The 13,621-nt window shown below is 34.0% G+C and overlaps 2 protein-coding genes across 2 annotated transcripts; one reads left to right on the forward strand and one right to left on the reverse strand.

The window, feature by feature from the left end:
* Positions 1-527: 527 nt before the first annotated feature.
* On the reverse strand, positions 528-5,324 carry LOC18053830 (leucine aminopeptidase 1). The gene is made up of 10 exons (XM_006453551.2): positions 5,091-5,324; positions 4,398-4,812; positions 4,098-4,295; positions 3,637-3,862; positions 3,188-3,314; positions 2,976-3,071; positions 2,507-2,584; positions 1,714-1,774; positions 1,244-1,431; positions 528-957 (listed from the first exon to the last, which is right to left on the reverse strand). Exons 1-10 carry the CDS (start codon positions 5,322-5,324, stop codon positions 829-831), a joined length of 1,752 nt encoding a protein of 583 aa, XP_006453614.1. The 3' UTR covers positions 528-828.
* A 3,649-nt stretch (positions 5,325-8,973) lies between these two features.
* LOC18054062 (26S proteasome non-ATPase regulatory subunit 9) lies at positions 8,974-11,597 on the forward strand. Its single transcript, XM_006453553.2, has 5 exons — positions 8,974-9,267; positions 9,340-9,400; positions 9,580-9,684; positions 10,568-10,931; positions 11,118-11,597. The coding sequence occupies exons 1-5, from the start codon at positions 9,127-9,129 to the stop codon at positions 11,137-11,139; spliced, it is 693 nt and encodes a 230-aa protein (XP_006453616.1). The 5' UTR covers positions 8,974-9,126; the 3' UTR covers positions 11,140-11,597.
* Positions 11,598-13,621: the final 2,024 nt, after the last annotated feature.

The following is a 13,621-nucleotide window of genomic DNA, read 5'->3' on the forward strand; positions in this document are numbered from 1 at the left end:
TTTATATTAAAATTACAATTAATAATTTATTGTTCATAATTAAGAATATTAATAATTATAATAAATTTACAAATATAATAAAATAAATATTATTTATTAAATATATTTTTTTATTAATTTTGTAATTAAAAATTATAATTCTTAAATAAAAATAAAATTATAATTTAAAATTATTTACTCCCAATCTAAGACAAAGTAAACACATAAATTAAATTCTGATCTCCATTCCATGCTTCCATTCCAGTGTAAGTAAACAACCTACTCTCACTCCCACTCCACACTCCCAATCCTAGAATTTCCAGTCCTCAAGATTCCCAATCCAATCCAAAAAGTAAACACTACCTAAATGTTAGTTTAACTCTTTAAATAAATAATAAAATTTTATTTAAATATTCTTTTGGTGATGCTCTTAATCATCATTCGAATCAACAATTGAAACATGTTATTGGATAATCACTGCAGAGTAGCCAAACTGGTAAAATATGTATTATAAAAAAAAAAAAAAAAATTGACCGTGTAACGAAAAACTCGATGAGACATAGCATAGACTACGCGACACTTCAAAATTACTGACATCAAACGCATAATCTGATCAAGAAAAATAAAGGAGATAAAAAACTTTCAGCAGAAAATCCGATCATTTGAGACAAAGCTTATAACGAAACTGTGCATAAGCTCATCACTCAACATATTTTATTCGTAAATAACACCTAGCCCTAACCCGAAAACTCCCGAAAGATTCCTCCTTAGCATTTCTCCTTTCATCCCACTTTTCAAACTTTGTTGATATGTATATGGATCCATTCGAGTGTACGTTTAAGCTTGTATCTAACATGAGTTCTTCAGAACCCACTCCACCATCGTTGAAATACCAAATCCTGTAGCAGAGCGCATCTTCTCGCTCCAGACAGGACCAGCAATGTCAATATGCATCCACTGAACCTTCTCATCAACATACTGCAAAAGCAAAGTTCAAATTTCAGATGTGTGCAGCATGCTTCTGAATTCAAAGGACTCTGTTTTTTGAAAGCGAGACAAAGCGTAAGAAGCCATTAAGAGGATGTCCTTTGTCCTACTGTGTGTAGGGTTCTCAAAATGAAACCAACCAGAATTGTGAAAACAGAAAAGGAAAATGATCTGTTAAAGTTTGTTTACTAAGGTCAGAGGAGAAAGCAAGTATGCACAAGTGTTATGTTGGAAGAATTGCTATAAGAGAGACTGTAGATTTGCTTGATTGCATTACCTGTTTCAAGAACAGAGCTGCAGTGATAGCACCACCTTGCCGACCACCAGTGTTAACCATGTCAGCCACTCCAGATTTCATCATCTCCCAATAACTTTCCTCCAATGGCATCCTCCAAATTTTCTCTCCACTGACTTGTGAAGCTGCCATAACCTCATTTGCCAGGTCATCACTTGGTGTAAAGGCACCTTACAAGGAGAAAGTTCACATAAATTTCAGAGGACAATTGAAGATTCAAATAGCAAGACCGGCAATTTAAATGGGATTTGAGAATGAAAATGTAACCCACCATCTCTTTCCCCAGGGGAGTCCACCCCAGAAAGAAAATAGAAAAGCAAGGTCCTATACTATCAAAGCTAATTTATATGCCGTGCCAAAAGGAGGGAAAGAAATTGTAGGGACTTGATTTCAGAAGATACACTCATTCAAGAAATAAATAAATAAAACGAAAATGAAGGACATTTGTAAACCTGCAACTGAGGGTCCAAGAGCAACTACACAGGCTCCTGTTAGTGTGGCCAGATCAATGACCTGCAGAACAAGTAAACATGCTATTAGAAATTCAAACTGTTGGAATGAAAAAAAAAAAACAACGCAATGGAATTTCTTATTTAAAAATAACAACAAAAAATCTTGGAAGAGCGTGAACTCAGATATTTATAGTAAATTTTAGAAGCTCAGTAACATATAATGCAACTATAGCTTCAAGATGCTAATTTAAGCACCAAAAATTAAAAAAAATAAAAAGAAAAGAAAACTAAGTTGGACGTGCTTTTGTACATGATTGAAGTCGAAATTTTATGCTCAATTTCAATATGAATTATATATTTTTCCAGAAACTAACCACTTTTGCTCTTAAACATTCAATGTGGTAACCAACAATCTCACGAAAAACAAATAAAAGCATGTCCAACGAGTATGCAGTAAGACCACATCCTTTAACAAACAAGTCTTTACCAGAGTCTTAAAGTGAAATATGAAACAAAATCATGTTTATATCATGCAAACATGTTCTAACAATCCCATATGAGAATATGACAGTTTTTCAGATGATTTGGATGCAATTAGCACCCATAATATAAGCACAATCGGCAGATATCTGATCAGTACATTACCACCGAAAGCAAGGAGGCAAAATATATTTCACATTTCTTCTAATTAGAGGGGCATTTGTATGAAATAGTTTAGCAGCTGGAAAAGGTTCGTGGTATTCGGGACCTAAAGGACAGAATTTATTATCACAATTGTGTGAATTTGCATTACCTTGTCTACGCCCTGATTACAAGCATAAATTAAAGCATCTGCAAGTGTAAGTCTGCCTTCAGCATCAGTATTATTGACCTGCAATAAAGATAACAAAACATATTTGGTTCACCACCATGATGAAGTTGGTCAATACTTGTATAAAGGTTTCAACAAGAACATAAAAATAAGAAATTTACTAGAACTTTGTTTCTCATTAATGTACAGTGTATCAAGCACAACCATGATGTGGTTTGAATGATAATGAACTGCTTATTTTCTTGATGGTAATTTGATAAACAGCAACAGAGTACTGAATAGTCCAATCTGTTTGAATTTACTAACAAATCATAGCTATTCAGCATGGTCAAAAAACAGATATGTGACCCAATCTTATACTGTAAAAATTAAATCCTACGGATTTATATATTATAGTTGTAAGAGCTTGCTCTCAACCTTAGGACTGTGCACTCGTATGACAGAGATGTACCTCAATTGTCTTTCCATTTGCAGCTGTAATAATATCTCCAGGCCTCATACCTGTCCCACTTATCATGTTCTCACAAGCTGCAACAATGAAATGAACCTGCATGTGCAACAACATTCACAGAGTCAGAAAGGCTTACCATATTGTATTTTGTCACTTGAAGATAGCATAAAGGACACAGGAAAAAAAAGGGACCAAGAACATGATCAACTTACCTCTACTCCAGGAGGTTTTATTTGACCAATGGCTTTTGCTGCACCTAGAACGGCAGCTGCACCTCCCATGTCATATTTCATGTTCTCAATTAAACAGCCAGGCCCAGTCTTGATGTTGTAGCCACCACTAATAACACAAAAAATAGATATATAAGGACCTAAATATAGAGAGTGCTGATAAAACTGAAGGTGGATACCAATTGTAACTCTCCATATTGACCAAGATAATGGAAAAAGCAACAGCAGTGGACATCAGTGGCAGGGACATAGTGAGAGAAACAATAGTATGATTTGCTTTCAAGAAATACATTATTATATTCATAGCAGTGTCGGATGTTGAAATATTCAAAGGAACTGACATCTAATTCTCCTTCCCCACTCCCTACCCAATCTCATTTTCTCTTATCTTTCAGGTAGTCATTGTATTAAACTACATACATAATAATTACCTGTCAAAAGTCAATCCCTTTCCAACCAACGCCAACTTGATTTTAGCAGATCCACCTGGAGGTTTGTAGCACAAATGGATGAAATGAGGAAGATTCGCAGAAGCTGCAGCAACACCCAAATAGGACCCCATTTTCAACTCTTTACATTTCTCAATGTCCAAAATAGTGGCAGAGAGGACATCACTGTACATGGAAGCAACCTTTGAAGCCTCCTCCGCCAGTACCGCTGTAGCATAGAATTCAATCCATACAAATTAATTCAAAGAATTATCTCCAACTGTTTGAAACAAAAAAAAAAACTATCGGCCATCAAAATGCCAATTGACAAAAACAAGATAAGCCAGTCAAACTACTTGATCAATCACAAGGACAACACATTTATAACTGACCACAGCACAGATTAACTGCAAGAAACAAGATTAAATTTATCATGAAAAAGAAAAAATATAGCACATACGAACCAGGGGTAAGCACATTGGCAGGGGAATTCACAAGCTCCCTGCCAAAAATCACAGCTGAAGAAACATGTTCAGCGTACTTCAGCTTCTTTTCTAATTCAGGTCCTGTTCCAAGTCCAATAATGTCCACAGACTTGAGTGATACAGGTTTCTTTGACTCAGACCTATACCGATTATCTTCAAATGTCCCCAAAACAGTTCCTATCAAAATTTAAATCATTCCACCAAAAATCAATTCCACTTCTTTATGCAATTATACTGCATATGTAAGTTAAAAAGTCAGGAAACTCCTAAAATAAGTACCAGATGCCACTGCCGAAGCAGCAGTAAGCTTTGATTCATCTGAGAGACCGTCAGAAGAGGCAAGCACAACAGCAACGTTGCTGGCTTGAGCAGCCTTTGCAGCCGCAGCAACAGACTCTCCAAGACTGCGAAAGTCCCCGGCCCTTGAAGCTGACTGGCCTAGACCAATCAAGCCTACCCTTTTGGAGCCAATGCCAGGGAGTCTAATAACAGTTGACTGGCCAGCTTTTCCAGTGAAATCCTCCTCAGAAGAAGCTTCAGATAAAAGACCGCCCAATTGGGCATCTAGCTTTTTCAAAATTGAGTTCTGGAATTTTGAATTATCATCCTTGCCCATGTCTTTCTCTGTGACACCCACTGCAAGTATATCACCTTTCCATTCCACCACATCAACCTCTTTTGCGGCAAAAGAGATCTTCCAAAACGTTGTCAACAGAACATAATCAGTATTTCAAATCAATCTCAAGTGAGCAACCAGACAGTACCATGTAGCACCCGCTAGATCATTATTATCTTTTTATAAATATATAGATATAAACTCGACCAATCAAATCATAGAAATATTTGTTAAAAAGGAAAAAACCTATGAACAACAATTTTGAGGCATAAATTAAAAACAGATCTAATCACAAAGCCACTAACATTAACTATCACGTAAAAGAACAAGAGGAAGAGAGAGAGAAAAGAGGGGACCTTGAGAGGGTCGATTTGAGCAGGCTTAGTGAGGCCAAGAGTGGCACGAGCAATAGAGTGAGCCATCCTGAGCTTTCCTCTACAAAACAACAAGGGTGGTGGTGGTGACGGCGCACAATAACGTCTAAAAGCAGCTGCAGATCCTAATCCTAATTTCGAGAATAACAAAGAAGACGATGATGGTGAAGAAGACCAAGAGAGGCAAGTCGTCAAAGATACGACAATGGCGGACATATCTGTCAGTGTGAGTGTGAGCCTCTGTATTTATAGATGGATATACTTACTAGTGTACAAGTGAGCATAGCATATCATTATCTCTTCCTCTGTTTATTGTCTAACATTAACGAGCACGCATTGTGATGCTGCGTTCGCGTACCGGTTGCACCCGATTCTCCGCTATTGCCGAAATATCATTTGGACCCTTTAACTTCTACAATTTCTCAGTTAGGGATAGTTATTTTATTATACGCATCGTCATCAATTATGTGATATGCATCCACTTGACTTGTGAAGTATGCGTAATTGAGTTATAATTAAAATAATCGATCCCTTATATATCCTATTTAAACGTCTCCAATAATCAAATCCCCTCTTCCACGACAGTTACATATATCTAAATCAGTTAGTTGTCGCATTAGGTAGCAACATGAGCTACACACGCGCACACACACACACACGTATACATATATACATACGGAAGAAACTAATGTTGTGTGTACTTACATATTTAAGGAGGAAAGTAGGAATCTTGCTCTGTAGCCTCCACTCGTTTTTTGAGTGTGGAGTGAAATTTCTACCCCCACAAGAGAAGTCCACCCCGCATCTTCCTTTTTTATTCTTTCTTTACTAAATATAATATAATTATATTTATTAAAATAAATTAATTTTACAATTACTTAAAAATAATAATATTATCTAAATAATATTATTATATTTAGTTAAAAATAATAATCTATTTAATCTAAGTTAAAATTGTTTAAAAATAATATTACTATGTTCACAAAGAATTAATAATATTAATATATATTATTTAATTTTAATAGTATTATATTTATTTAATGTTAATAATTAATAATAATAAATAGTTTATTCTAATAAAATATTAATTTTGTATGATATTATTAGTAATATTGTTTAATGTGTTGCTCTTATCAATAATTTTTAATTTACATAATTAAAATTAAAATTAATGAAAATTTGTGATTTGCATAATTAAGAATAATAATAAATTTATATAATAAAAATTAATAATAAAATAAATATTTTATTTTACAAATATATTTTTTATTCACTTTGTAGTTAAAAACTACAATCCTTGAATAAAGGATAAAATTATAATTTAAAATAATTAACTCCCTATACAAGACAAAGTAAACATATAAATGAGATTCCAAATTTTATTCTACACTCTCATTCTAATTTAAGTAAATAACCTACTCACACTCTAAATCCCAATATTCCCACTACTTAGGATTCCCTATTTAAAGTAAACACTACATAATTTTAAAGATCTAGTTATATCAGCATAACATATAGTTTTCATTATACACTCTTGACTTTTATTATTGATAAAAATTCATTTTTGTATTTCATTATGTATTTGATTTGATTTATTTCTTTATGTAGTAGTTGGTGTGACTTGTGATTATCTTCTTCTATGGTTGGTCTTCCTAGGATTCTTTATGCCATTAATTAGCGGTTGGCCTTTTCCGTGCGCTCAATCCAATTAATAAGGTCCTACCTGACTAAATAAGAATTATCCTATTTCAAGTTATAATAATTAATAACAATGGAAAGCCAACAAATGATGTAATATTTGTTAATAGATTCCGATTCAAATTATCAATAGACTTCTCTGGTCACATTTTACATAATATAACTGTTATGAAAAAAATAATAATTAACAAACCAACAATTCTTTAATTGAGTTGGTTGGTACCTCATATTTAGTGATTTATGCAAAAACTCGCTTATGTAATTAGGGTGTGAATAAGTTTTTTTTTTTTTACAATTTATTTAATATCTTGCTTTGATTTTTTTATTCATAGGAAACCATGCATGGGTTTATAGATTGAAACTTGTTGGACAAGTAGAGTGGAGGTTGTCTATTTGTAAACCTAATTTGCCATATATTAATTAACTGATACTCGTAGTAGTTGCTTTATTAGGAGGCGACGCTTCTTGAAAACTACAACAAGAAGTCAACAACGAAAATACCCGTCTTTTGATTTTCATCTGAAAATGAAGTAACCGGAATAATTTAAGCATTATTATCTTCAGTCCCCCGTAGAACAACCGGATTGAAGATGTACGAGGGATTGTTTTGCGTATAATTTAAGCCTCCCTTAATTGCATTTTGCGAAACCCGGCGTTCCCAAGACATTGGATTCAACTTTTGAGTTCGATGATCGAGTAGCATCAACATCACCAGATACATAGAATTGATGATATTTTAACTTTGGCAGATGATTGATCAAATGGTTGACTATGTACGTGTACATTCACATATTGCGTGATTGAGCGAGAAAAATATAATTTTTTTTTTCTTTTAATATATTAATATAGTATAATCAAAATTCTATTGATACTTATAATAAAAAATCTATCGAAACTATCCTTAAAGTAATTATATTATTTCACAATCTAAATATCTATCATCATATAGTACTGAGAATATCTAGTCCACCCGTAATTAAGAGAAGACAATTTCTACACTCGCATAACATCAAAAGAATATTTATTTTATCTCTAATTATAAAGAAACAATTAAAATTGAGTCTCAACCATTGTAGGACTCAAACTCATACACTCTAGGTGCCTCAAACCTTGAGGGTGTGTTTGGTTCAAGGATAAAATGATGGGATTGGATAATTTTAAGATAAAATAACCCTAATGCAGTGTTTGTTATCAAAAAATAATTGTGGGATAAAAATATTGGACCCCACCATTTAATTCAATACAGTGTCAAAATTTTATCACAAGGGGGCGTGTGATAAGATAACACTTAGTCATAGGATAACAAAAAAAAAGCCGAAAATTTTATCCAACAAAATGATTTTTTTTGTTGGGTATGTCATCATCCAATGATAGTATATATGCCAGAACACTCTTTCGATGTTAATGATATGTAATATTTTCATATATACAGCTCGTGACATTGTTATGTAATTTTTTTTTCATTTATGGATTGATATTCTTATTATATTTGTTGATAATATTCTTATTATGTTTATAATTATATTATTTAGTAACTTATAAGTTAAAAAACTATAACATGTTAAATACAAAAAAAAAATTAAGGGAAGATTTTGTATCTTTTAACAAATTTACCAATAATTATTGATTTCGGTTAGATTATATTCCATGTCTTTTTAAAATAAATTTAAGATAATTTTGATAAATTAATATATAAGACATATTATTAGTTATTAATCAATCCTTTGACATACTAAACATGAGATATGATTATTTATAGTCCAATTCAACATTGTACCAAACGTAATATAATATTATATATAATCCAACGTTATCTAATCTAATTTGATTTGATTCCGTCCAATCTAATCCGATATACCAAATGAGCCCTGAGTGTACGAGTGGTGCCTAGAAAAAAAAAAGTTTATTGTAATTTCAAGGTCATTTTAGCGGGCAAAACTATATTGCAATAATGGTATGGTACCACAGTTGCAATCAGTCATTGGATTTATAGTTATATAGTAGTATTAGTAAGATTTAATGGCTGAAATCAACAGTGGTACCGTACTATTGTTGTAACATAACTGGGCCCCACTTTAGCGGGCCAGGGACCTATTGTAGACAAATGTAAAATGTAATTCACTAATTGAGAAGTATTATGAATTTTACTAGGGACCTAAATGATGTTTCATGTATACCCCTACTCAATTTACCTATCTATCCAAATCCAGATCAAAGTTCGAAGAGTCTATTTTCTTCCCTCTCAACTCAAGACATTGAAGCTTTGAATTCTCAGTCTGACAAGGCGGAATTTTTTTTTTTTTAATCATTGAAAGCAAAAATGGTGGGAACAAATTTGAAAGCAGAGATTATGAGTTTAATGGAGAAGCGAAGCGCCTTGGAAGCCGATATGAACGCCATCATCGACCGCCTCTGCCAATCCAACGGCCCTGGTCTCTCCGGCAATCTCGTTGACTCTGAGGTACTCACTTACTCAATTATTATACTGTTAATCACTATTAGTATTCGGTGACGAAAGTTGCTCCCTTTATAGGGTTTTCCTCGCACGGATATTGATATTCATCTTGTGCGATCAGAACGGCGTCGTCTTGCCGGTACCTATATATTTTTTTTATAAGTTTTTATATTGTGAACATTTTATGATTTTATGTAGCGGTCGATTTAAGGAGGCACAAAAATTTTTTGTAAGCACAAACTAATAAAATTTAATCACTGTGTTTTTCATTCAGTCAATACCCACATATTTTTATTTATTTGTTTATTTTGAATGTAGAGCTGCGGAATGATCATAAGGAGATTACAGAGAAAATAAATGAAAATATACAGCTTTTGCATTCTGCAAGGCTCGTTCCAGTTCCAACATCTGCCAAGGATTCAGGTTTGAGGCTGTAATTAGATATATTCAACTGTGTATCTCTATTAAAGTCTCTCTTTTGTTTAGTTAATTTATTTTAACTCTTGGACACTTTGTTGAGTTTCTTTTCTGTTGTTCATTCCCTATGATGGTCATACCACTTGATACAAAACAATGTAGTTCTTTTTTAGAAATTTAAAAAAAAAAACTTGCACTGTACCCTTCTGGCTGGGAAGGTGTCCCTTCTTGTTTATGTACATTCAGCGGGCTGATTGATCCCTCTATAAAATACATGTTATTTAGTTCTAAGGATGAAAAAAAAATGAAGGCTCTTCGCCTTTTGTCCCTCTTTTGATCTCTACTTGGGAAACCTAATCTCATTTTTTCAAGTTTCATGTTTCACATCTCCTTTGTTGGGCTTGTGGGTACAACATTTTTACAACCTTGTTCAGTTTTGTTCATTTCTGAAAGATTGAAACAAATATGTTTTGCATTGCCTTACTTTAGATATGGATAATTTAAATATTTATCTAGCTCGGTCTTCATTTCAATGCAGAATATAAGTGTGTATCTTTTGTGTTTATGTTTCATATGGCTGTTTCCTTTATGTACCTTGTGTCGGGAATGATGACAAAGCATGCTTTTTTTTTTTTGGCACACATAGTTGTTATATGGCAGACGATATTCGGATTTTCAGAGTCATTTCTGCTAGGCAACTTGTATAGTTGTCTCCCATTACTATTGTACTATATACTATTAGTGATTGATATACTATTTATTGCTAAAATTGATTCTTCCTTCTTATTTGTTTTGAGCTGTCAAGAACTCTAGCTTGTATTGGGATTCACATAAAGAAAGTCATTTTGAACACAGCAAAATGATTTCATATTTTTGCCTTATCTTGCAGGTGATGATGGCGGGTCAAATAATCAAAACCCATCAATTCTCAGCACTGTTCAATCTGCATCCTTTAATAATGCTGTCCCGAGAAATTCTCCTGCTGCCATGGATGTTGATGTGATCATAAGAAGACCTTTTGCAGTAATTGATGAGATTACTGATGCATCTCCAGCAGCAGAAGATGGTTTACAGCTTGGAGATCAGGTCTTGAAATTTGGGACTGTGGAAGCAGGTGATAACTTGCTAGAAAGGCTTGCGGCTGAAGGTCGGAAAAATCAGGGAAATGCAGTACCTGTGGTAATTATGAGGCAAGGTGGACTCATCAATTTAGCAGTGACACCACGACCATGGCAGGGCAGGGGTTTATTGGGGTATGTGTTTCATTTTTTTTCCTCTTCTCTTTGGGTTTATCTATCCATTTTATTCAACTGTTAAACCCCAGTTAATAAAAATGCTTCGGATGAGAATATCGTCCTTTACCAATTTTATCAAATGTTGGTCGCATCGTGACTGCTCTCAATACTTGCTGATATTTGGCTTGTTTTGCACACTTGTAGGTGTCATTTCCGAATGTTGTAGGTCGTCATTCATCCATGAGTAGCTTGGAAGATATGATTGTGGTTGCTTCTAGCTTATTGAATCGGATAAAGACAGTAACTCGCGCAACAAAGCTGGACTTGCATGCTTACAGTGTTCTTTGGCAGTTATGATTAGGTGTTTGGATAGACTCAATTGGCTCTCTAAGTCTCAACTGTCTTTCTACCAATTCTGTAAAACAATATAGTGTCATGTCCGCCTTCTTTTTCAGAAATATACTGGATATTTGAGTAACATGAAGATTGCACCCAATGCTTGATGAGCTTCTGTTCTGATTCTGTGAAACAATATAGCGTTTGGATTGACTCCATTGGCTCTCTAAGTCTCAACTGTCTTTTTACCAGTTATGATTAGGTGTTTGGATAGACTCGATTTGCTCTCTAAGTCTCAACTGTCTTTTTACCAATTCTGGAAAACAATATAGTGTCGCGTCTGCCTTCTTTTTCAGAAATATACTGGATGTGTGGGTAGCATGAAGATTGCACCCAATGCTCGATGAGCTTCTGTTCTGATTCTGTGATTTTAATTTCCACTTAGTCCTGATGACTCTACTACTTTTGCTACTTGGTTTTCCCCCTTCTCTTTGCTGTCTGCTCTTTTCTCTTAATATACGCGCAGTAAGAATTTGCTTAACACATGAATTTATGATGATTGACTTCTCTACACGTTGTCTTATATATATACATATATATTTTTTTTTTGCTGTCGATGTTGCCTTAAATTTCATCCTCCGTGTCAAATCCAGGCAAAGTTACAGAATCAGAATTATTTCTCTATCCAACACGTTCCTAGGAACTGCAATGTAATGGCTCATTCATTAGCTAAGGTGGCCTTAGATTTTGAAAACCCTGAAATTTGGACAAATGATTTTCCAGTCCAAATCTTGTTGTTACTGTCGAAGTTTAATCTATAGAAGCTGAGTTTTTTCCTCAAAAAAAAAAAAAAAAAAATTTCATCCTCCGTGTCTGTGATTTGATTGTTGGCCTTTTTGGGGAACAGTTATTTGAAATAGTATAAATTTTAAGTTTTTGCTGGGGAATTTAGTTTTAATTATAGACAGTATTGAAAATCTTGGAACTATACCCCAGTACCATTTGTGATTTATAGTGGCTAAACCTATTTTATTTTTCAATGCTCTATTCTATGCCTTTGGACCAATAGGTGGATGCCAGCTATTGGTGCAGACCCTTTACCTTTTTCATTTGAGGAACGACCGTCTTTGCTTGGGCCATTCCGCGAACCTTCTTTCTTGTGCTTTTGTTAATTTATGCTGTGCCTTTGCCTTGCGGCCTTGCCTACTTTTCTTTCTTTCCAAACTTTTTTATTCTACTACTACTGTGCTTTGATTTAGTTGATCGAATCTGATCTCTTCGTCTCATAGTGGAAAGAAGGTCGAGGGTTTAATTGTCATGTTCATATTCAATTTGAGTTGGAGGTTCTGGGTATATTGTGGGAGTCGATTTTCTTCTCGTTTCACTGGAGCAGATTCTTAAATTCCAAAGTATCATCTACAAATGATAAATGCAGAAACAAGTTACGAACTTGAATGAATGTCCTAAACTGAGTTAGGAGAATGAAATTATTCGAAGTAAATTGATATGGGCATTTACAGACTATAATATATTCATGGGCTGGTGCCTGGTAGTGCGAAAAAGCTGTCTCATGAAATCTTCGAACCAATGAACGTTTCCTCCTTGGCAGTTTGAGACGTGCTTTGACCTTTTGTTTGACTTAACGCCTCGGTGCCATGCCTCTTCAACATGTTGGTTGTCTGTGTGGGCAGCGATCGGACCCCTTTACTTGTGGACACCCCGGGCGCTTGACTCTTTTCGATTGAGTAAGATCGGTCTTTGTTGCTTGTCCCACGTTACACGAAGGAAAGGAATGCGGTGAGGTCGAAGTTCCCACGGAACGTGATCTGCTAGAAATGTGCCCTGGATCGTGTTTCACAACATATATAACCTATTTTTGTAAACAAAATGTACTTTTGAAAAAGAAAAAAAAAATGCAGACTTTAGTACAAAGATTAACCCAGCACTGAACTGAAGTCTTAAAAATTTACTATATTTAATTCATCTACATTTGTGGAAAGGAAAACTATTTGAATCTTAGATACTCCACCTCATGCCCTCAATCCACCACGCTAAAATTTAGATGTCGAAATAAGTGATTTAGGTATGATTTAATTCAACTGATTATCTAAGTTCAAAAGTGATTTATGTGTGATTTAATTTAAATGGTTGTTTAAGTTCAAATCTTAAGAAAGATAAGAGATTATATCTCTTATTTTTATAAAAGACTTTCATCATTATATTCCACCAATATTAATTTTGAAGTAGAATGAAGGTTGAATTAGATTTTATTTATTTTTAATGACATTTATTGTCTTTTCTAATTTGCTTTTGTAATAGGTTTTTTATTAAGGGATAAGGTTGATCGTATCCTTTAATTAGATGTGTTTTTA

The sequence above is a fragment of the Citrus clementina genome, unplaced genomic scaffold (genome assembly GCF_000493195.1).
Source record: "Citrus clementina cultivar Clemenules unplaced genomic scaffold, Citrus_clementina_v1.0 scaffold_1, whole genome shotgun sequence".
In the NCBI taxonomy this organism is placed as follows: Eukaryota; Viridiplantae; Streptophyta; class Magnoliopsida; order Sapindales; family Rutaceae; genus Citrus; species Citrus x clementina.